Raw genomic sequence first — 24,211 nt, forward strand, 5'->3', positions numbered from 1 at the left:
AAAGCTTAAAAAATAGTGTAGATCGAGGAGATCTATGAAAACTTTAAAATCTTGAAATTGAGGGTCCAAAAACCATTATAAGATGCACTATTTCCAAAACTTGAAATCCGTTTTTTTCTTATGTCTATGCATCTTGAGGTCAAGATGATCAATTTGAGGATATTTGGACATCAAAACAATCTTCAAGAGTTCTAGTAAAAATTTTGAGGTGCATCCTAATTTGATTGTTTAGAGCCTCACATTTATATAAACTCTTTCCCTCACATAAAAAATTTAAATTTATATGAGGTTGCAACGTTAAAATATAGAATTAAAGATGCACCTAAATAATCCATCGGAGAAGGTTGTTTTAGCATTGAAAAATCCTCTAATTGATCATCTCGATATCGAAAAGTATATATATATATAAGATTCTAAGCCTCATAAATAGTGCATCTTGTAACACACTTTCTAGACTGTCCATTCACATGATTTTAATATGTTTATAAATCTACTTGATTTTAACTATTTTTGTAATTTAAATTTTACAATTAGAAATAAAAATAGATTTTTGGATAAGAATTTTTTACACCAAAATTACATGTTACGATAAAATTTGGAGATGCGCCTTAATTGGATTGTTTAAGGTTGCAACCTTATAGAAAGCACACCCCGGCTAAAGTTTATATAAGGTTGCAACCTTAAAATGTAGAATTAAAGATGCACCTAAAAAATCCATCGTAAAATTTTGTTTTAGTATTGAAAAATCCTCTAATTGATCATCTCGACATTGAGATGTTATATATATATATATATATATATATATATATATAACATTTTCAGTTTCAGATATAGTGTATCTTGCAACACATTTTCTAGACCGTCCATTCTCAAGATTTTAATATGTTTATAGATCTACTTGATTTTAACCATTTTTGAAGTTTAAATTTTACAATTAGAAATAAAAATTGATTTTTGGATAAGCCTAAGAATTTTTTACACCAAAATTACATGTTACGATAAATTTTGGACGTGCGTCTTTATTGGATTATTTAAGTTTCCACCCTCATAGAAACCACACCGTTATCCAAAAATCTATTTTTATTTCTAATTATAAAGTTCAAACTTCTAAAATGGTTAAAATCAAGTAAATCTATAAACATATTAAAATTTTGAGAATGGACTAAAAAATGTGTTGCAAATCGATAGATGGTCTAACAAATCAATTAGAAGAATTTTCAATATTAAAATAACCTTTTTCCAATTGACATTTTAGAAAAACCACACCTCACATAAAATAATGGCTAACAAATCAATTAGAAGAATTTTCAATATTAAAATAACCTTTTTCCAATTGACATTTTAGAAAAACCACACCTCACATAAAATAATGGTAAACTAAAGGAAAGAAAAAGTTTATATAAGGTTGCAATCTTAAAATGTAGAAATACAAATGCACCTAAAAAAATCCATCGGAAACATTTGTTTTAATGTTGAAAAACCCTCTAATTGATCAACTCAACGACAAGATGTATGAATATGAAAAAAGAAAAAAAAAAAAAAATCAATTAGCTTTTCCAACGGTCATTTTAGAGTATAGAGCCTAGGCTCCAAACAATCAAGTTAGAACCTACTTTCAAAATAGTGTCGAGAAATATAGTTTTAATACTAAAAATATTTGTGATAGCCTTAAAATATATTTTCATCTTTATTTATAAAGTTAAAAGCTTAAAAAATAGTGTAGATTTAGATAGATCCATAAAAATTTAAAAATCTTGAAAATTGACCGTCTAAAAATACGTTACAAAAATGCATTATTTTTAAAATTTGAAATCTATTTATTTTTTTATGTTCATGCATCTTGATGTCGAGATGATAAATTTGAAAATATTAAAAAATCAAAACAGCCTCTAAAATTTTTGAGGTAGGCTCAAATTTGATTATTTAGAGCCTCGGCTGTATATAAACTTTTCCCTTTAGAGAAATCGCACCCCAGTTAAATTAATGGTAAACTAAAAGAAAGATCGTAAAATTAAGGACTCGTGATGGTCTGAACCAAAAACGGCGGCTCCCTCTCCAAACCTCGCTACTTTCTCTCATCCCCTCTTCCCTCTTCCCTCTTCCTTATTATCGTGCTCTCTCTCAAACGAGAATCACTTTCCAAGTCTCATCATCCTCAACATTCTTCATCTTATTCAACAAGGTAAGGTTTTTTTTCTTTTACTTATTTGTGGTTTTCCTTTTATTTTTTTTGCTGTTTTTTCCTCTCTTTTTTTTATTGGAGATAAATCATTGTGCTCTACACTGCATCTAATGGTGCTTTATTTGCTCTGCGTCTAATGGAAAAAACAAATTTCTCCTAACATCTAATGGCAAAAACAAAATTTCTTCTAACTGATACGTGGTGTTTGCTTACTTGGGGTGTAAATGCACAACAACATTCCATTCTCTGAAAAAAAAAAAAAAAAAAAAAAGGCTATAGTTTTTCTTTATTGTATTTTTGTGATATTTTAGTTTTACTATTGGTTTTTTTATTTTTTACTAGGTTTTCTTTTAGTTTTTTTGTTGGGTATATGATGCATCCTAAAAATACATCACTATAGAAGTTACATTTGCTATGTAGAAAGGGTATGGGTTTCTTTTTTCTTTTTTTTTTTGTATTTTTTAGTTTGTTCTTGTATTTTTTGAAGTTTTTTCTTTTAATTTTTCTGCTTCTTTTTTATTGTTTGTTGGGTACATGAGCTCTATTTTAATCTGTAAAAAACTTGGGTATGGGTTTATCTGTTTTATTTTTCCTGGTTTTTCGTTTTAGATTTTATTTTATTTTTTTCGCCCCTCAATGGAAGCTGTTTTTTTCTTGCATACTTTTGACCTCCTAGTTTCACTGCAATAACGATTCCAAAAGAGAAAAAATCAAGGGTTTTTTTTTTTTTTTTTTCCAGTAATCCATTGAATACCCACTTTGTATTTTGTTTATTTATTGGATTGGTCAATGGATAGTGATCAAGAGGAGCTGGCCCTGCAATCTTAGGAAAGCTCCGTTTTTCGTGTTCAATGGAGGCCCATAGCTAATTCAAAGAGAGGCATGATTTTGGGTGTGAATTTCTTCATTGTTTATTCACTTTTTTTATATTATATTGGTCTCTTTTAGTTGCATTTGATCGATTTATCAATTATATCAATTTTATGAAATTTATGGTTGCTCAATTAGTGAGGATTTGTGTTGGTGAAATTTGTGTCTTCTTTTGAATGCTTATTGCTCTTATATAGTTCTTTATATAATTTTTTTAGTCCTGTCCTTAGATTAAAACGTAAAAGAGGAAAAAGAAAGATGGGTTATGCCAACCTTTTCCATTTAGTATGATTTCTCCTTTTTATTAATAAATTTTCTATTAAATTTTCTGATTTACAGCATTCGTTCTATTATAGCTCGTAATTTGTATGTATGGATTACAGTTTGATTATTCATCGAGTTTGTGTTGCCTCGAAAATGTGATTTGTACTGGTAATGCTATGGCAAATTTGAAAAAAGGAGAAAACTTCTTAAGAGAAATGCAGCTTAGAGTAGGATACCTAACATCCCTAAAGATTGGAGAATTGAAGAATTGAAGTGAAATAGTTAACCTGATATATGCAATTGAACGGTTAAAAATAGGTATTAATCCAGATTTTGGGAGATTGTTTACCAATGGGTTACCAAACATAAAAAACTGGGTACATAGGAATTCCAGACATGTGAAACAAACATGAGAAAAAGCAGGATTGGAAAACTCTTGCACAAGGTACTGTTTACATATAAAAATTATTTTGTATGTACAAACTGTTACGCATGAAGCAAACAATCCCTTAGATTTATTGTCCAAGTAGAATATGTAGTAATGTAGAGTAAATTGGGACTCTCTTTCCACCCATTCCCACTACAAACCCTCAAGCCTTAATCCCTCTCTGCAAACCCTTATCGCTTAATCCTTGTTTCACTCTCTGGCACCTTGGAGACATGGGGAGCATTGTGTATTTTCTATTGATGCATGAGCATCATGCCTTTGCCCTCTACCCAACCTCCCCTCTCCCCCCAAATCTTCATTGCAGAATGAATCTCTACACAAAAATGTTTCACACCAAATCTAATTTTGATATGAAAGTGAGGGTTTTCTCTAGAAATTTATTTTGCCAAGCTTCAAATTTATTTTTTACAGGAAATTATGGTTTTCCTATGAATTCAGGGTTTACTTAGATATGAGGATTTTTGGATCAGGTTTTAGCATTTTATAGGGATCACACATTATCTTTGAAATATCTAGGGTTTCTCTCAGAAATTGTAGGAATTACAGTATTTCTTATTATTTTACAGAATTCATGATATTTTATTGAGAATTATAGAGTTCACGATATTTTAGGTAATTGTTCAATGCATTTTATACTTGATTTCTTGATACAGCACACCGGTTGTTTGATAGACTCTCAAGAATAAAAAATGATAAGAATAAAGCTTTCGGTTTTTTGTATTTTTTTTTATATTATATGAACTGGTCTTTTATTCCTTAGTCATTAATCATTTAAAAATATCATTTTGCAGAACAAGTTATGATTTTTTCTTTGTAAGGTGTATATGGCAATCTAATAATGAGTAGGAGCCTTGTGTCCTTAGCATTTTAATCTTGGATTCTGACACTTAAAAGCTATGTCCATGGTGCTACTGTTCCTTAATATATGGTAAACTTTATTTCTCTGACATTGCACATAATTGTTTGGTATATATTTAATGAAAAATTTCTCAATTTAGACCAGTATTTTGCTCATATTTTGAGTAGTGTTTTGTGTAGTTTATCCTTGAAGAATTTAATTTTGGTTTTGAGTGGCACGTTTGTCTTTTTCTATATTTCCATGATTGCAAGCTATGTACATAGCAATCTCTATGAGGAAAGATTAACCATTTCTTATCAGATGAAAATTGTCAGTGTAGAGCCAATCAATTCACATAGGAATATGTTGTAGGCTTTAACAAATGAATATTTGCAGATATTTTGTGCTTCTTCTCATTGTAAAAGCACTTGGCCGTACCTGTAAAGATACCTTTTTACTCATACAAAAAATTTAAATATTTCTTATTGGTATCTAAAACTACTTTGGATAGCTCTATCGCAATGTGCATATTTCTATGTGTCTTTGCACAATGGCATCGTGTATATTCAACTTCACTCTTCTCCAAGTAGCTCTCTATTAATATACTTGTGCTAGCACTTAAAATCTTAGAAATGATAATTGAAGATGTTATGATTTGGATAGATAAAGGAGTAATAAAATTCCATTTCAGTTTCATTGTTCAATAATCTCTTGTTAGCTCTCTTTTTAGCTTTTTTTGTTTTTTTAAATAGCAATTTCTGCAGTGTTAGGGCTTCACTTCAAAGATTGGATCAATAAGTTGAAGCATAACCAGATATTTGAGCTTATTGTTTGTAGTAGACATGATTTTTGTAGTAGTCGCCCTATCAATTTGAAGGAGCTGTCTTCAGTTTTTAAGATAGATTAATTCAAGATGCTAAGCTAGTGATGGATTTAGTGGACAGCTATAACTTATATAAATTCAAGTGGCCTCAAACTTTTGATGTTCCGAATATAGGCAAAGTGAAACAACACAAAGAAAAATGACAGAAAAAGAATACACCAAAATTGCGTTTTTCAAATCTTGATTATTATTTTCCTTTGAGATAGATCACTTATCTTTTTTGAGTTTTAGCCAAAGATATTGAGGCATTGCCAATCTTTCATGATTAGAAACGGGGAGATGGAACAATTTTTTTTTCCTACTCTTCTTGATCTTTGTTAAATTATTGTTCTTACTAGGAAATTGTTGAGCATTATACAAGTCCTTAACTGATATAATATAGTACATCATATTTTCTTGAATCATTCAAATCTTGAACATAAATGTGATAGCAAGAAGCTTTACTCGCCTGTCATAATGCATATGACACGAAAGTTAAATTTAGTACAACATAGAAGTTTAGATTAGTAGGGAGTGAATACAAGCCATTTGGAGAATGAATTTGTGGGGAGCTATAGAGGACCAAATAACCTAGGTGGAGCTTCAGCCACCAGGCACTATAAGGGTAAAAAGACGTTTACAGGTAACTATTATGTAACTTAAAGGCTGTTTTGCATCTTTACAATTTATTACCATTGCCACTCACGTCGACAAACTATTGATCTTTTTATGTTTGTGTGCAATCAATAACAGGGAGACGTTCTTTAATTTTTGACTGAGAAAAGAGAGAGAACTGCATTTACTTGAGTATTTGCAATCAGGAGAGAGAGAGAGAGAGAGAGAGAGAGAGAGAGAGAGATGTTCTTGTTGTACTAAAATTTCAGTATTTTTGGGTTGATGTTCATTTCTAAATGGTTCACTGTTGGGTATATGAGGGAATGAATGCTTTGAATGCTGGGTATTTAAGAGAATGAATGTCTGATTGTTGGATTTGTAGCGGAATGACTTTTTCATTGTTGGATATGTTAGGAAATAGAGTTTTCATATTGAGTATATGAGAGAATAGATTTCTGTTGTTAGGCATTTGAGAGTATGGGTGCTTCCATTGTTGGGTTGTTAAATAGATACCACATCATCTTCTTCATAGTTTGGAATGAATTTTTACTTTCCTGAGTGATTTTGTTGATTAAAATCTACAATTTACCCTATGATGTTTACAGTGACTGAGAAAGTTCTTTCTCCCCGGGGTTGCCCCTGGTGAAAACATAGATGTTCAACTTCTTGACACATAGGAGCAATAAGATTGTGACACATTTTGCTTCCGGGGTTGTCTTTGCTTTAGTCTCATTGTTATAATGTTCATCTATTTAGATACATATGCTCTTCATCAAGCTCAAAGCTCTTTTTTTTTTGTTAATATAATGACATAGACAATATATTGAAAGATTAATATTGCTGGTTTATTTTTAGAAATATTTGCTTTGATTAAATTTCATTTGTGTCAGTAGTTTCTTTGTTTAATATGAATGACCATGGATTTTTTTTTTTGAATATGTTGACTGTATTGAACAGAATGTGAGTACAGAATGTGAGAGGAGAGGGGAGCAGGATACTCACAGACGGGTTCCGCCCAAAAACTAAGCAACCCACAAACTTGTGTTTTTCACTCTGGTGCCCTGATGGTACCTCTTTGCAAATACATCTTGTGCTTTTCACTCTGGTTGGTTTTTGAATATGGGATGCAATGGTTATTTATTTTAGGAAAAAGGTTAGAAAAGGCCTAGGTCTTATGGGAAAAACCAAAGCATCACATGAAATCATTCCAAAAATTGTAGTTCTGGCATAAAAAAACCTTCAAATCTATCATCTCCATCTTGACGATGATGGTTGTGAAACCATTAGGATTTCAAGCCTTAAAAATATGTATATTTTAACATATTATCTAGACCGTCATTTTCAAGTGTTCATGAATCCGCAAGATCTGTACCATTTTTGAGCTTCAAACATTTTTGAGCTTCAAATATCATAGTCCAGTGGTGTAAATTGATTTTAGAGCCTTTGTAGAAATTCTGATACCCAAGGTGCTTTTCGGTTGAGGTTTCGAGATGAAGCTTTACTTTCTTTTCATAAAGCCTAGGCCTTATAAAGATTGCATCGTTTATTTTATGTTCTAAGGTAATTTTGTGCTCTATTATTCTTTCATCGCTCTGTGAATCAAAGTTTGTGGAAAGGGCCTAAATCTTTTTATGATTATGACATTGTGAGAACTTGGGATATGAGCAGTAAGTTATGATAATTATGCAATGTGAATTTCTTAAATAGAAACATTTTACATTGAATCTTAATGATAAAATCTTAGTTACAAACTGGTTTGATTTAACTCTTTTTTATTTATACTTTGAAAGAACGTAATCATTTTACTTCAGTAGATTACATAATCCAGCTGAAAGAAGAGTAGAGAGGTTGGTTTATATATTCTATGATAGTAGGTTGTATAGAGAGAGGGATGGTTTGTATGGAGAGAGGCATAGTTTGTATATTTCCATAAATAAATAAATAATAGTTTGTACATTTCCATAAACAAAGTTCTCTCTGCCAGAAAAATCTTTAGGATGTGTGATATATGAAATTGTGAGTAATATGGGTGTTGTTAATATGACATTTGAATTCTCACATGATTTTTGTGGTTTCTTTTTTATTGCAATTCTTTTTATGCAGTACGTATTGAGGATATGCACATGTTATTGGCCTCCATGCTAAATAGCCTTGTTTTTTTGTTTTTATGATATGCCAGAATTCTAGCTATGTCATTCTCTCTACACGCCAGAGGTCTCTCTCTCTCTCTCTCTACACACGCCAGAGCTCTAGACTCTTATAGAAACAGGTGAAGAATCCAGCCGTCATTAATGGTCGCCCTGAGATGTATCATCGTCATGTCCAATGATCCTTCGCCTTGCCCGCCTCAAACCATGCATTTCTCCTCCCTCTCGCCCAAACTCCTCTCTCTCTCATCCCAACCGTGCTTTCTTTCACTCCAGCCACCCTCTCTCTTGTCGCAGCCATTGGCCCAATGGCGAGTCTCGGAGTGCCTGCAACTCCAGAGTCATGGCTCTCATTCGAGCCCACAAACTCGACGAAGCTCGCTGTGTCTTAGAATCACTCTCTCTCAACAACGTTCGGACATGGACCTCTCTCTTAACCAGTTACGCTCAAATAGGAAGAGTTCAAGAGGCTCGACAAGTGTTCGATGCCATGCCAGAGAAGAACATCATCTCATGGAACTCTATGCTCACTGGCTATGTCAAGAATTCAAATTTACAGAATGCACGCAAGCTGTTTGATGAAATGCCTGAGAAAAATGTGGCATCATGGAATGCCATGATCAGTGGTTATTGCCGAATGGGTCTTATGAGAGAAGCGAGAGAATTGTTTGAGTTGATGGGGGAAAGGAATTTGGTTACATGGACTTCATTAATTTCAGGGTATGCAGAGGCTGAAGATTACATAGAAGGTTGGATTTTGTTTCTGAGAATGAGGAGAGATGGGGCAGTGCTAGACCAGCCGGGTTTTGTAGTTGGAGTAACAGTGGCCTCTGGTTTGGCTCGAATCGATCCAGTCCAGCTTTTGCAGGGTATGGTGACTAAGGCTGGTTTTGATCAAGATGTGATAGTGTGTACCTCAATCTTGAATACTTATGCAAAATTGGGAGAATTGGAAGCTGCAGTGTTGTTCTACAATGGAATGCCTATAAAAAATGAGTTTACCTGGGCAACAATGATCACATGTTATGCGGAGAATGGGAAGTTAGAATATGCTTGTGAAATTTATCGAAGCACTCCTGGACAAACGGTTGGAACTCAAACTGCCATGATGGTGGGTTTTGCACAAAATGGAAGAATTTTCGAAGCAAGGGCTATTTTTGATGAGATCTTGAAGCCAGATGTGGTTGCTTGGAATGCGATGGTAACTGGTTATGCTCAAAATGGATTGGTCGAACAGGCAGAAGAGATGTTCAATAAGATGCCGAAGAGAAATTCAGTTTCATGGGCTTCAATGGTATCAGGGTACTCACAGAATGGGCTGTATAAGAAAGCTCTACAACTCTTCTCAGAAATGCTTCGAACAGGCATGGTACCAATAAATCCGGCTTGCACCAGCGCCATTAACACCTGTGCCAGTAGTGGGGCATTGCAATTGGGGAAACAGATACACACTCTCTCTATCAAAATTGGTTCTTTCTCGAATCGCTTTCTCTCACATGCCCTGATTGATATGTATTCTAGGTGCAAGAACATAGATGATGCAGTGCAAGTGTTTAGCTTGATGAGGGAGAAAGATAACATTTCATGGAATTCTTTGATATCTGGGCTATCTCAGAACCAGATGTTGGAAGACGCCAGGAGTGCTTTTGAAACCATGCCAAATCATGATATCGTTTCATGGACCACCATGATCTGTGCATATGTGCTAGCTGGGCATGCATGTGAAGCCCAAGAGTTGTTTACCTGTTTGTTGAGAGACGGTTTAAAACCTAACCCATTTACTTTTTCAAGCATTCTAACCAATTGTGCTGGCTTAGGTGCAATGGAGCTTGGTAAACAAATTCATGGCCTTGCCCTAAAACTTTGGTTTGACAATGATATCTATGTTTCTACTGCCCTAATAAACATGTATTTCAAGTGTGGTAGCATAATTGAAGCCTTTCAGGTCTTTGACGAGGCACCTGAGCACGACCTAGCCATGTGGAACTCTGTCTTAACTGGATGTGGCCAACATGCTTTAGGCAGACAGGCAGTTCGAGCCTTTGAAGAGATGAGACTTGAAGGGGTTAAGCCTGACCAAACCACTTTTGCAGGGTTACTATGTGCTTGTGGTCATGTAGGCTTGATTGAAGAAGCATACTACTACTTTGATTCCATGCATAGGGAACATGGAATAATGCCTCAAGAATGTCACTATGCGAGCATAGTTGGCCTTCTAGGGCAGGCAGGGCAGCTATATGAGGCTGAAGAGTTCATAGAGAGCATGCCTTTTGAGCCTGGGTCTTTGGTTTTTGGGGCTTTACTCAAGGCTTGTAGGGCTCATGTCAATGTTGAGCTAGGCCAGAGAATTGCAGAGAGGCTATTTAGCATGGAACCCAATACTTCTAGTTCTTATGTGTTGTTGTTGGATATATATAAGGATTTAGGCATGTGGAAAGAAGTTGGGGAGATGAAAAAGTTGATGAAGGATAGGGGTGTGGACGAGGAGGCTAGTTGCAGCATGTGTTCAGGTTAATTGTGCGCACTGGTTCTTGACAGGGTGCAAGAGGTATGAATCAAAGAATGAGATTCATCAGGAGCTTAGAGAATTGTAGGGGAGGTTTATATTATCGAGCTTGATGGATTGATTTGTTGGGGAGATGATTTGTCAAGAAGCTGGGGAGATGAAAATGTTGATGAAGTATAGGGGTGTGGAGGAGGCGGCTAGTTGTAGCGTGTGTTCAGGTTAATAGTGCGCACTGGTTCTTGACAGGGTGCGAGAGGTATGAATCAAAGAATGAGATTCATCAGGAGCTTAGAGAATTGTATGGGAGGTTTATATTATCCTGTTATGAGCCTGATTGATTGATTTGTCACAGTAAGATGCTTGTTGTAGCATTTGACCTCGGGAAAACCACTTAAGGAATGCCTGTGTAGATGATCAAGAATGCTGGTTGTTTGGTTTTTGGAAGGATTTGCTTATTACTCTCTCTTTCTCAAATAAACTAAGGTCAGGGTTGTAAGTGGAGAATGGTGAGCAAACCATATTGACAGTCTTGTATGGTGGGGGTTTGGCATCCACCTTGTACCAAAATTGCCATAAGATTAGGAACTTCTCGGAATTTTGTAATCTTGGAGGTTAGGACAAGTAGAAATCACGAATGGTAATCATTCATTTTTTGATGGAATATTGTATAGAGATTTCAGGCCTACAGTGAAATTACATTTCAACCCATGATGATATTATGCTCCATTGGTACACTTGTTTACATAGACAACCCATGATGATATTATACTCCAGTGTACACTTGTTTACATTTCAACCCACCTGGAGCATTAGTAGTCTATATAAAATCATAGCAAAGATTTTAGCAGTTATTAAAGGTTACAATCAGCATTCTTGAACGATAGATAAATTATGGATAGTATTTTAGTTGCACAAGAATGTATCCACTCAAGAATCAAGGATGACAAATCGGGCCTATGCTCCATCATGTTATATAGACAACCAATGCTCCATGATGATATTATGCTCAATAGGGTATACTGCTCCCTCGGCTAATTATTACTCAAAAATTGATCCCTATGATCGAAGTTATATAATCTATAATATAAGACTTATCCACACAAGCAGTGGAGAACATGCAAAGGCTTTTGAATATTATGTTTGGGTACCAGACCGAAATCGCTTCTTATCACAAGCTTCTAATAATATGGCCGTGATTTGTCATTATGTGCGAATATCTCTACTATAGAATAGAAAGAATAGAATAATAATAATAAAGAATAACAAAAATAAAATAATAGAAAGTAAAGAAGAAAGAAATATAAAATCCTCAAGTAGATACTAGAAGGACAAATAAACAAAAGAAAACAAAAAGGCCTTCTACACATATTTCGTGTGAAGGAATAGTTTTTATCAGCTATAACAAAGAAAGAGACTTCATAAGAGTTGGTACATGAAGAAATGGGTATGACCTATATGCTGATTTTTATGGATAAAAGATCTAATTGATAGATGAAGCATCGTATATGTCGATGATTTAGGTTTTGGGCCCATACAATAAGACCTGCTTATTTATATCAAGATATGAGATACCCTTAGATGTCCAGTCAACTGCTGTGCCTCAACGTATTTCGGGGAGAACCAACTAACTCTGGGTTTGAGTGTTAGCCACCACTTATATAGGCAAATCCATGGAGGGTCAACATTGAGTAACTTTCAAAATCAATCACAACACACCACTCTATTTTAAATTAGAAATATTTTATTCTAAATTAGAAATCACGGAGACGAAAGTGAAAAACGCCCAAGATTACGTTCTGGATCATTAGATAGGAATCCAAAAATGAATAGAGAAACAAATAATATAATTTTTTTTGGAAAATTATAAAAAATATCTCTTTATTTTTAGGTTATTAGAAATAAACTCCAAAATTTTTAAAACCTCCTACATACTCCACGATTCTCATTCATAGGATATCCCTCCATGAATCTTCCTCCCTGTTGAACATATGGAGATTGTTACCATCTCATGTTAAAAATCTCAAAAAGAGGCAACGGCCGCCGTACTGGAAAAGAGATATAAATGGGGAAATAAATCCGATATACAGGGGAAATAAATCTGGTTTCTATGCGGGCAAGCCCTCATATTTAGAAATACAAGCCTCTTAATAAATCTATTTTTGAGATGAAAACACTTCCATCATTAGTTTCTATCGTTTTTAGATGGACCACCTATTTGTATCTATCTTTTAGATGGATGCTTTTCACTTCCTAGACTGCATATGTAGAAATGCGGTCCAACTCCAACGATATTCCAAGAAACATTACCTTTACAAATTTCGCTTCACAACCCGTTTGAAAATTGGCAAAATTTGGTGATTGTTTTGTCGAACCAAGGTACCAAACATCTTATGATGAGTGCCACGTTGTTGCCAAACCAAGTGATGTTTTTATATATAGAAGATGTATAATGTTGGCAAGCTTTTTATGCTTCCGCTACAGCATAAAACTTATATACTTCCCCTTATCTAACCGTCCATTCTGAATGGAGGGTTAAGATTGCCCCAATCACAATGTCATGTCTCTACACTATTTTATTTTAAATTTTTTTTCTATAAGCTATTTTGACACCAAAATTTGGACGTCCTATCTTCTATTAAACTCGTACTAGGGAAAAATATAAAAAACTATTTCCAATAAAATAAAATAACCAAAATGCCTTTGAAAATATTCAAGGGGTATTTTAGTCATTATATTTTATCGAAAATTATTTTTAATATTTTTTATAAATACGCCCCAATGAGAAGATGGCACGTATAAAATTTCATATTCATACAATTTGTATAAAAAACTAAAAATAAAATACTTTGAGATGTCGGATCTAATATCAAACGGTGAGTAGCTCTTGATCAAAATTGGATGGCTGGATAGTAGGGAAAGCATAGATCTCGAATCCTTTTCTTGTAGGTAAGTGCGCATCACATCGATTTCTTTTAAAAAAATGAAGATCTTATCCTTTGTTACTTTATGTTATAATTAGGGGATTATCCATAAAATTTGATTTTTTTTTTTAATATTTATATATCTTTGTCCTTCGGTGCTATAACCCAATGCTAGAACTCCCTCTCCTGTCTTTCTATTATCACATGGTCCCCCTTTATTCTTACTATACATGCGCACCCCTTAAGTTCGACTTAATAATATAGTATAACATTTTTATAGCCTAGTCTTTAGGTGCTATAACCTAATGCTAAGACTCCTTACCCTACCTTTTCTATTATCAAAGGGTCCCTTTATATTTACTTTACTGTCCATTAAATGCTGCTTTATAATGTATTATGGATAGTATCGATAATAAAGTCCCTTATTCATACTTTACCCTAACCTTCCTTTTAAGTTAGGCTGAATAATGTAGGCTGAATAATGTAGTATAAATAGTAGGGTGTGGTTTCTACAAGGCTGCAAGTTTTAAACAATTCAATTAAGGCGCCTTTTCAAATTTTATCATAATAAGTAATTTTGATGTAAATTTTTTTTAGGATTGTTTAAAAATCTATTTTCATAGCTAACTATAAAAGTTTTAAACTTCAAAAATAGTTAAAAATCAAGTAGATCTATAAAACATATGAAATCTTGAAAATAGACGGTTTAGAGAATGTGTTGCAAGATGCACTATAGTTGAGACTCAAAATCTTTTTTTTTGTTTCATATTCACACATCTCAATGTCGAGAGATCAAATAGAGGGTTTTTTAACATTAAAATAATATTTTCCAATATCGAGATGATCAAATAAAAGGTTTTTCAATATTAAAATAACATTTTCCAACAGATTTTTTAGGTACACCTTTAATTCTACATTTCTAAGGTTGCAACTTGCGTAAACTTTTTCGTATAGATAATTGCGAATTCATTTGGGACAATGAATTCCCACCTACTGAAATTCATTCAAACTTCATCAAAGTCCTAAGAAACGTTGGGCGAAACTTAGGCCGAAGAATTCAGGAGATATTCGTGCAAATTTCGGCCCAAACCTGTTTTGTCTTTAGCTTCCAGCAACCTGCCCTGGTTTTACAACGGTAAAATGAGATCCGTTCCGAAATTTCGCAACGAAATTTCGTGGATTTGAACAGAAAATAAACCTAGGGCCCGATGCCTAATTAAACCGAACTGAACCAGCTTTCGAGTCCGGCTCTTCTCTGTGGTTGTATAAATAGAGTAGCAAATAAGATCGAATACATACTTATAAATGCAATTTTCTCTGATTTACTTTTGAATTAGCATCAATTACTGGGAATTAATCTCTCCATCAATCCATTAATCGATCACGGTGAGCTTCCCTTTTCCTTCTCTCTCTTTTTTTTTTTTTTTTATTTGTTGAATCTGTTTCTTTTCCTTTTCAATTTTATTGAAGGGCCCTTTTTTGATGAATCCGGTAATGGCAGCTTAATCTCTGGTTGTTTTATGATGACCTGTGAAGCTTTTTTCTTTTATTTAGACGAATTTTGTAGAAAGTTGTTGCTTTTTATTGATTTGTTCCTTTATTGCTTTGCATTTGGAGGATTTTTGTGTTTTCCCTGAGAATGTCTGGAATGAATTCTAGGGTTTCATTTGTGACGTGTTTGATTGGATTCTCTTGATTCCACTTGTCTTGGCTTCTATATTTGTATGCCTGTGCCAAATTTATGTGTGACTCTTTAATTTTTCTGTTAATTTTCATAGTTAAGATTATTATTATTTCTCTTGTTTGATGGTAATTTCATAGGAAAGACTTTTCAGAATTAACATGTTTGTTCGGTTTCAGAAACAATCTTATAATAAGGATATTTTTCAGTCGCTCATTTCTTGAATAGTTCTTTTGTCTCTGAATAAGTTCTTCTATTCGAGTTTTTTCATTTGGCATTCCAGATGAAATTTCTTAAGTTCTCATGATCATTCCAAAAATGAGAAGCTAGGTTTGTTGGTATTGTTTAGTTTCAAATCGACCAGTGCAACTTATGATTTGTTCTGAAAGCTTTATTTTTCTATTTATGTTTTAAAGGAGTTTCTCCTAGTTAGGACTCTGAGCACGCATGATTATTGTCCCATTTAATTGGACAATGTTCCGTTCATTAGAGGAACTTCTAAAATTTAAGCAATTTCCATCGCTTATATCTGTTTTTCTTTGCTGTAAGGAAACTTTGAATCGTTAAAAAAAGAAGTGGGATTTTCCTCCATTTAAAATCTTGAGTTTAACTATGAAACTGGCGTCTTATTGGGAAAAAACAAAAATAACTTGGACTATCTGACTGGATTGTTCACATATGTAATGCATTGGCCTCTAGATTGTCATTCCCTTAGTACACTGCATGTTGAAACATATTACTTTTATTTCTCAAATGCATGGGTTTATTGATAAAAGTACCTTTATTTATTCTCAAACTTATACTAGGATAATTGTGCTGCTTATTAAGTTGCTTTATTCATTATCCTTTTTTAAATATCTATTCATTGTTTCCATTTTTTTCATTCAATAATAAATAGATCTTTAACAGTTCTCTTTCTAGATTATTTTTTTTATTCACAGCTAATATAATCATTTGAACTGAGCTTTTCAAATAGATGTACATGTTTGTACTACTTTATTTATGTGGTTCTTTTCCTTTATCTAATACTGAGATTTGGTCTGTAACCTGTGGAAATCCATTGGTCAATCTATATGTCATGGGATTATATATAAAATCTATGTTTCTTATGGAATTTAAGGATTCTAATCTTTTGAGGGGTCAATAATTTCTTTACGTTTGGTTTGGTGGTAGATGTCATACTCAAGAGGAGGAAGGTGAGCTATCCTTATTTAAGAAAAGTTTTGTCCTTTTATTTTATTCCTTCTGCCTGCAATGATTGAAATTTTTTTTTTTTTGAAACTGTGATTGAAATTTAAAATTGAATGGCCATTATTTCCAATCTTCTGCCCTTCCTGATTTCCACAGAGGTAGGAGACCAGATTCAAGGTCAAGGTCGAGATCAAGATCAAGGGGTCGGTCTAGGTATGTATTCTGCGTGTGTTAAGTTTATATTCCTTATCTTACCCTTAATAAATTTATGAAATAATTTGTCTATTTTTTAACTTGAGATATTTGAAATTTTTTCACTTTAAATCTGATGTTCATCGTTTCCTTTTTATTTGATGCTAATGCCTTATGAGTATTGCAATTGATGTATTTCTTTTCTTGATGTTATGTGCACATACACTGAAATGGTTGGCAGGAGCTATGATCCTGATGATGCACAAAATCCTGGAAATAACTTGTATATTACTGGCTTATCTACACGAGTTACTACAAGAGAACTTGAGAGGCATTTTCAAAGTGAAGGGAAGGTATGCTACTTTGGAATCATCAGTTTTTTGGGGCTTTAGACATTTTATTGGACCTTAAGAAAGAGACATCGTGACATGTTTGACATGGGGTATCATATATATATGCTTGCATTTTTTAGAATAGCTTAACCTCTTTGAGTCTAGACTCTAGGAATGGATTGAGTTTATGAATTAGTGCTTTACGGTCATTTGATTGCAGGATTTCTTGAAGTCTTAAGTCTTGGTTGATGTTTGTTATTTTTTTTTTTGAAGAAGACCATGTTTGATAATTATCGTTAGTAGTTATTCACCTATTCAACCAGAAAAAAAGGTGGTCTGGCCACATAAGCTCAGATTTGACGGGTGATGGATCCTGATTATGTGGTTTCACATGTAGTATTAGAGGTCAATGGTTTGAGTTAAGGCTAATAATTCTTTTCACAGCACACACATGCATGCACATGGGCATGCATGTGCACACACACATGAGAGAGAGAGAGAGAGAGAGAGAGAGAGTTTCTATATTTTATTATATTCTAGGATGCTCTGGGTCATTCATATCACAGCTGATTGAGTGGCCTATAATAGGTGAACCTTGGGAGGGGGGCTCTTGGTATAATTGTGCTACCTTAACTCAACATTTGATTCTTGATATGATGCCCTAGTGGATAACCAGAGCAAAGTAAAAGAAAAAATTGAAGCAAACATTTTTTTTTGACCAAGGAAAATTGAAACAAACATCTTGATAATTTACTTGAAAACAATTATCTATGGAAAAAGTTTATATAAGTGCGAGGCTCTAAACAATCAAATTAGGGCGCACCTCAAAAATTTCACTAGAAGAGGTTGTTTTGATGCCCAAATATCCTCAAATTGATCATCTCGACCTCAAGATGCATGGACATAAGAAATAGATGGATTTGAAGTTTTGGAAATAGTGCATCTTGTAATGTATTTTTGGACCCTCAATTTTCAAGATTTCAAGTTTTCATAGAGCTCCTTGATCTACACTATTTTTGAAGCTTTAAATTTTATAATGAGAGATGAAAATATATTTTAAGGCTAGCACAAAGATTTCCAGTACTGAAACCACATTTCTCGACACTATTTGAAAGTGCACTTTACTTTGATTGTTTAGAGCCTTGCCCTTATACACACACCCATTATCTATTGTTCTTAGGTCCTCTTGATAAATTTCTTGCATCATGGATATTGATATTCACCTGAGTCTACTTTACTAGTGAACACCTTCATTTGCATTTGAGGTTCGATAGTTACAGGGAATATCTTGTAATATGAACTAATATTATTAAATGGAACTTCAATGCTCATAAAGAGAAATTGATCTCTAAATGTGGTTCATAAACCTTTTTCGGTTTTCCCCTAATCCTCTATAAAATGGTGTTGATTAAAGTTTTTGTTTTTTTTTTCTTCGGTTGCAGGTCTTGGAATGCCATCTGGTTGTCGATCCTCGCACCAGAGAATCCCGTGGGTTTGGGTTTGTGACTATGGAAACAATTGAAGATGCAGATCGCTGCATTAAGTACCTGAACCGTTCAGTGCTTGAAGGCCGTGTCATAGCAGTGGAGAAGGTAGATGTACCGTTACCCTCTTTTAGCACAGTAAAGAGTAGTGCTGTGAAATTGAGCGAAATGGTTTATGGGAATTGTCGAAAGCTCTGCTCATCTTCTTCAGAAATGTTGCCTGATAACTTTTTGGCAGCAGGGCGGGTGTGTGTAGCTTCTGCGAACTCACAACCCAAGCTCTTAACACTGTTCGAACTCTGCATCGACCTCTCAAATCAAAACACACCGACCTCTAAACACATCGTTCGAATTCGAGAATTTCGACTATTTTACAGGGGGTGGTTGTATGCCCTGTAATCCTTTCGATATTTTTTTTTTTCGGTTTTTGATATAAGGGTATTATACTGAAGCAACATTATAAAAATATTAAATTATACCTATGGATCATTTTTTTTGTTCATTCTTATTGCTTTCTGAACGGTGTTATTAGTATTCTCTTTTGTATCTCACGTTCCTTATTGTGATTTATTCATGAATTGTATTTGTATTGGTTGCTGTTTCCTGATATTGAGTTTTTGCATCAAATTTTCAGGCGAAGAGAAGAAAAGGTAGGCAACCAACCCCAGGAGAATATCTTGGCAGGAGAACAGGCAGAGGTATGTGACCTGACCTCTTCCATATTTGTTCTAGCAAGTTCCCTTTCTTGTGAACCATCCAAGAAAAAGATGTTGACCTGGTATTTGAGAATATAGAAAGACTGAAAAAAAATGTTGTTAAAGATTAAAAAGAAAGAAAAAAATAATCTTGAATGAAAGTGGAGAAAAATAGAGGATCTTCGATGAAATACTTTACAAATAAGGTGAAATGTTTTCCAGATATGGAGCTTGTCTAAAAATAAACTTGGGCTTGCATGTAAAATATATGAAATTGGGCAAGGGTTATGGAAAAAGGACTTCAGAAAGAGAGTATGGATATAGTACACAAAAGTGGTGTACGGTATGTGGCACATCACATTTCTGTCCGTGGTCATCTCCCAATGATGCGCACTGAAGATTAAATGTACATTTGGTTGTGGACATTCATTTAGGTGTAATTAATCTTCACGATCTATTGGTAATGGACAATAGACGCCCCTATGCTGTACCGTACACCATATGTTATACTTTGTCATTCCCAAGAGACCTCTCTCTCACACCCTTTTGCTCACACACGTGGTAAAGAGTCATAGTCCAACCTGCAACCTATGGTTCCCACTCAAATGTTGATACTTCAAGATGCATTAGATAATTTATCAAGCTAAACCCTGGAGTTCCACTATGTACATTTCACTTATTTTTTTTGTTGTACTTCCAAAATGCCCATCAAGATTCTTGTCATGATGGCTTATAAATTACTTTTAAGCCAGACACACGTTTACTTTAAGCCACAGACACATTTATGTTAAGCCACAGAGAGAGAGAGAGAGAGAGAGAGAGGTGAACCTGTTTATAGGGGGCCTGTAACCTGTTTCGGCATAAGTTACTGGCAGCTCATGGGTGGGTCTTGTTTTGCATTGATTTCCCAGCATTGGCTAAGAGACTTTGGCAATGTCATACCCAGCCATTGCTAAGAGACTTCATCATGAGGAGCCCCCCAGTTCTCTTAGAGAGAGGGAGAGTGTTTTAAGGCTGGGTATGACATTGCCAAAATCTAATGAAATTTTCAGATGAAACGTTGTTTCGGTAACCAAAGTAATTTTTCTCAAAATCACTTAGTTTCGATGCAGGGGCAATATTGAGAGTTTACACCTCCATCAATATTTGAGCGTTTGTGATGTATACCTTGATGGGTTTTCTGAAATTAGGATTAGGGGGATGGATGAAACATTAAATAGTGAATCTCTTTGGTGTGGTTTGATAAATTTCCCTGTTAAATTGGAGCTTCTAAACCACCTACATGTCTGCATTTTGCTTGGGGTCACAGCAACTGTGGGATGTTTCTGGTAAGTAGTCTATGTTTATAGATCAGCTCCTTTTCAATGTCTCTCTCTGGTAACTAGGCCATGTTTATATATCTGGACTCTTTTTCGATGTCTGGGTGGTTAGAACTAAGATTTGATTTGATCATGAGGTTCTGACAGTTTTAAGATGAATGGGAGCAGCGTATTCGTAAAAGATTACCTTGTCACGTGCTCATAAGGATGCACTTGAAAATTTCCCAGCAGTTTTACTTGTAGCCATCCATTCTTGTGAAGAATTTTCGTCATAGAGAAAGAGTGTGTCTTCTTCCTTAGTGTTGATTCTTGTTATTTCATTTTGTTCTTGGAATCTGCAGAGAAACGCCGACGATCTCCAAGTTACTCGCCATATCGGGATCGACGTCGATCTTCCCCTCTGTTGTCACGTAGAGACAGAGAGCGCTCTCCTCCAAGGGGCGGGCGTAGCAGCCGCCCATCACACTCCCCTCGTAGCAGGCACAATGCCCACCGTTCACCATCTCCCAAAAGGCATAGAGAGCGTCTTCACCGTTCACCATCTCCAGTGAGGCGCAGAGAGCACCTTCACCATTCACCGACTCTTGAGAGGCACAGAGGGCATTCCCGCCGTTCACCAACTCCTGAGAGGCATAGAGAGCATCCCCGCAGTTCACTGACTCCTGAAAGGAACAGAAATCATCCTCACAGTACACCGTCTCCTGTAAGGCAAAGAGAACAGTTCCGCCATTCACTTACTCCTGGAAAGGATAGAGAGCATCCCCACCGTTCACCAACTCCAGAAAGGCACAGGGATCATCCCCACATCCGCTCACTGTCTCCCGAAAGGCACAGAGAGAATATTCACCTTTCATCTCCAACAAGGCACAGAGAGCATTCCCTCGACAAACACTACAGGCGTGAGAGGCCTTCTACGCCCAAAGATAAGTATCGCTCAACTTCTCGTAGCATCTCTTCTCCTAAACATAGCAGAAGAAGCAATTCTCACACCTCTCCTAAACACACTGAGAGAAAAAACCCTGACAATATCTCTCCTCCCAAAGAAAGAGAGATATACAAATCTCACAGTATCTCTCCTCCCAAAGAAAGAGAGATATACAAATCTCGGAGTATCTCTCCTTCTCAACATGGTGAGAGAAACTATTCTTGCAGTATCTCTCCTCCAAAACAGTGTGAGAGAAATCACTCTCTCAGCATTTCTCCTTCCAAACCTAGTGCGAGAAACTTTTCTCGTAGTCTCTCTCCTATGCTAAGGGAGAAAGAACGCAGCATGTCTCCTCCCAAACATAGAGAGAGAGACTATTCTGCTAGCATCTCTCCTAGACATAGTGAGAGAAACAACTCTCTTAGTGTCTCCCCTCCAAAACAGAGTGTGGGACAACATTTTTGCGGCGTTTCTCTTGCGAAGGAAAATGAGAGAAACTATTCTGAGAGCATTTCTCCACCACAACAAAGTGAGAGAGACTATTCTTGGAGTGTATCTCCAGAAAAAAGTGAGAGAAACCATTCTGGTTGTGTTTCTCCTTAAAGAGACCTGGGGAGGTTCCTATTTAAGGTCACTGTGAGAGACTCCATGTCTTGGAAAATGCTGTAACAATTTAAATTGTGCTTTTGTGCCTTAAATTTTTTATGGACTTGTCTTTTATGTTTTTTAATCTGTCAGACACCAAATTGAGTAGGTCGTTTTCGTGTTTTGGAGATTCTTTGTTGATCTGAATAATTGTCTAGGATTTTGGTAAAAATTTGAGTGTGAATGGCGTTAGCATTATTCTGATTTCTCTCTTTCTATGGATTGCTTTTGCCTGTTGTGGAGACAACTCTTCAAACTCCAAATAAAGAAGGTAAATGTGGATGGTTTTAAATCTTTATTTGGATGCTAGGGAAATTTGACTCTAATTAGAAACTCTCGTTCTTTGCAACTCTTGCTTAAAACTCTTGGGCAATTGATTTTATGATTTTGCTAGGTCTAATAAGGATAAGGATCTTAAACTTAACCTGTCCCAAGCCTGGGTAAAGAGGTGTGTTTTGGTATGCAGCCAGCGTAAAATTTTCTTACATCTTATCATGAATTTTGAAGAGAAGAATGGAAGAACAAGAATCATGTAGTCAGCCTCAAATAATGGGATAAGGCTTAGATGATTTTATGATTTTGTTGTACTCTGTTGCTCATCACTGTTTCTCCTGGTGCAAAGTTCTGAATACGTGGGAACTGATTCAATCTCCATTGATCACAGTTGTATAGTCTATTCTACTGTATATTTTTTTTAAAATGTTGGTTTTGCCAGTCTGCTCTCTCTCTCTCTCTCTCTGTCACGCATGTGCACACCTCAACGCACGCATATTTTGTCAAATTTTGGTTTTGGTGTGTTTAGGCTTCTGAAGTCATCTTTTTTGGCATTGGATTTTAGCTGCACGACCAGTAATATCGCCAACAAGAAATTGAAGTTAAAAGGTATTTTCAACTAAATTTGACACTGGTTAAAGCAAATTTTGGATATGCAGATGAACTGGCTAGGGTGGAAATGTGCATTATTGTCTTGCCAAAAACATGAAAAAAGCGTCCTACAAAGTGCGTCGACAATATGGCCAAGCCTAATGGTGAGATCTCTAATTCCATTCTCACCAAAGAGCAAGGGTTCAAATCCGTATTGACTTATCACTTTTGACTTACCAAAAAGAAATAAAAGAAAAACAATGTACTTCCATTTGGTATTATTCTCTTGTAATATCAAAAAAAAAAAAAAAGAGAATGTGCTTCCACTTGGACGACAAACTAGTTATAAACAATGGTATTATTCCGTGTTTTTTTTTTTTTTTGGTAGATAAGCGGTGAATACAAGCCTCTACGTTGTAGAAATAGTCAGTGATGTTCAAATGTGTCAATGGGAATAGAAACGGAATGGAAAACTCGATCGGTAATTGAGGTTCAGCAGTGCTATCACCAGGACTTCAACCCCATTTCCAATGGTATTATTCTAGCATAGACAAAAGAAACTACTTAGACGTTGGCTTCACGAATTGGCTTCTCTATCCAAAACCAAAGGGAAGGGCAAACAAAGTAGTGCCCAGGAGAAGGAGAGAAAAGCGAGGCAGTATCAATCATACTCCTCTCTGAAAATAAAAATGAAGGATTAGGGGGAGTGCGTCTGGCTCCAAATGAGAGACTTTGGAATGAAATCGTCATACAAGGAGTGCGAGTTAAGAATCCATCAACATCAAGAAACTTCGTTTCTTACAAAACATCACGAAACATACGATTACATGCTTTTTTTTAACCCATTTCATGACATAGTTTCCCATTCCTTTGATTTCTCTAAAGTCTCGATTCACCTTGGAAAATGCAGTTCCAGAATTGGAAGACCCCAAAATTGATCGTCTTAACGGTCATGGATCTTGAACAAAAAAACTTGTTGAGCCCATGGTGAGACTTTATTCTCACCAAAAGGGTAGGGGCATAAATCTCCTTTGACTTGTCATTTTTTTTTTTTTTTTTAAATGACTTGGAGCCTTGACAGCAGTATTGTCGAGCCTCATAATGAGGTCTCTAACTGCATTCTCACCAAAGGGTAGGGGTCCACGTCCCTATTGACTTGCCACTTTTTTGAGAATGGCATGGGGTTTTTGCGGTAATATTGTCGGTCTCTGATTCCATTCTCACCAAAAG

The 24,211-nt window shown here is 35.2% G+C and overlaps 2 protein-coding genes and 1 long non-coding RNA gene across 10 annotated transcripts; all 3 read left to right on the plus strand.

Moving 5' to 3' along the window:
- Nucleotides 1-1,971: 1,971 nt before the first annotated feature.
- On the plus strand, nucleotides 1,972-11,438 carry LOC18422824 (pentatricopeptide repeat-containing protein At1g06140, mitochondrial). Of its 5 annotated transcripts, XM_020670784.2 has the most exons (4): nucleotides 1,975-2,182; nucleotides 2,980-3,074; nucleotides 7,037-7,146; nucleotides 8,259-11,438. In XM_020670784.2, the coding sequence occupies exon 4, from the start codon at nucleotides 8,405-8,407 to the stop codon at nucleotides 10,739-10,741; it is 2,337 nt and encodes a 778-aa protein (XP_020526443.1). In that variant the 5' UTR covers nucleotides 1,975-2,182; nucleotides 2,980-3,074; nucleotides 7,037-7,146; nucleotides 8,259-8,404; the 3' UTR covers nucleotides 10,742-11,438. The 5 variants fall into 5 exon arrangements, with proteins under 5 accessions (XP_011625915.2, XP_020526443.1, XP_020526459.1 ...); XM_020670800.2 differs by lacking the exon at nucleotides 7,037-7,146; XM_020670788.2 differs by lacking the exon at nucleotides 2,980-3,074.
- A 3,512-nt stretch (nucleotides 11,439-14,950) lies between these two features.
- Nucleotides 14,951-22,315, plus strand: LOC18422825 (uncharacterized). Of its 4 annotated transcripts, XR_016059583.1 has the most exons (8): nucleotides 14,951-15,039; nucleotides 16,508-16,530; nucleotides 16,682-16,738; nucleotides 16,959-17,070; nucleotides 18,492-18,641; nucleotides 18,775-18,919; nucleotides 19,168-19,231; nucleotides 20,889-22,315. XR_016059583.1 is itself a non-coding variant. In XM_020670150.2 (7 exons), exons 2-7 carry the CDS (start codon nucleotides 16,508-16,510, stop codon nucleotides 21,096-21,098), a joined length of 894 nt encoding a protein of 297 aa, XP_020525809.1. In that variant the 5' UTR covers nucleotides 14,951-15,039; the 3' UTR covers nucleotides 21,099-22,315. The 4 variants fall into 4 exon arrangements, 3 of the variants coding, with proteins under 3 accessions (XP_020525809.1, XP_011624714.1, XP_088728569.1); XM_020670150.2 differs by having other exon boundaries at nucleotides 18,492-18,919; XM_011626412.3 differs by lacking the exon at nucleotides 18,775-18,919.
- A 734-nt stretch (nucleotides 22,316-23,049) lies between these two features.
- Nucleotides 23,050-23,505, plus strand: LOC148781404 (uncharacterized). The gene is made up of 2 exons (XR_016059584.1): nucleotides 23,050-23,145; nucleotides 23,370-23,505. It is a non-coding gene; the product is annotated as an uncharacterized LOC148781404 (long non-coding RNA).
- The last annotated feature ends 706 nt before the right edge of the window (nucleotides 23,506-24,211 follow it).

Source organism: Amborella trichopoda, chromosome 7 (genome assembly GCF_054954075.1).
Source record: "Amborella trichopoda isolate Santa Cruz 75 chromosome 7, AtrichopodaSantaCruz75HAP2 v2.0, whole genome shotgun sequence".
NCBI lineage: Eukaryota > Viridiplantae > Streptophyta > Magnoliopsida > Amborellales > Amborellaceae > Amborella > Amborella trichopoda.

What these genes read in the sequence shown, in the direction of transcription:
- LOC18422824 (XM_011627613.3), top strand. Translation starts at nt 8,405, where the DNA reads ATGATCCTTCGCCTTGCCCGCCTCAAACCATGCATTTCTCCTCCCTCT.
- LOC18422825 (XM_011626412.3), top strand. Translation starts at nt 16,508, where the DNA reads ATGTCATACTCAAGAGGAGGAAG. An exon ending in AGATCAAGGGGTCGGTCTAG is followed by an intron (nt 16,739 to 16,958) that starts GTATGTATTCTG and finishes AATGGTTGGCAG; the next exon opens with GAGCTATGATCCTGATGATG. An exon ending in GTGTCATAGCAGTGGAGAAG is followed by an intron (nt 18,642 to 19,167) that starts GTAGATGTACCG and finishes TCAAATTTTCAG; the next exon opens with GCGAAGAGAAGAAAAGGTAG.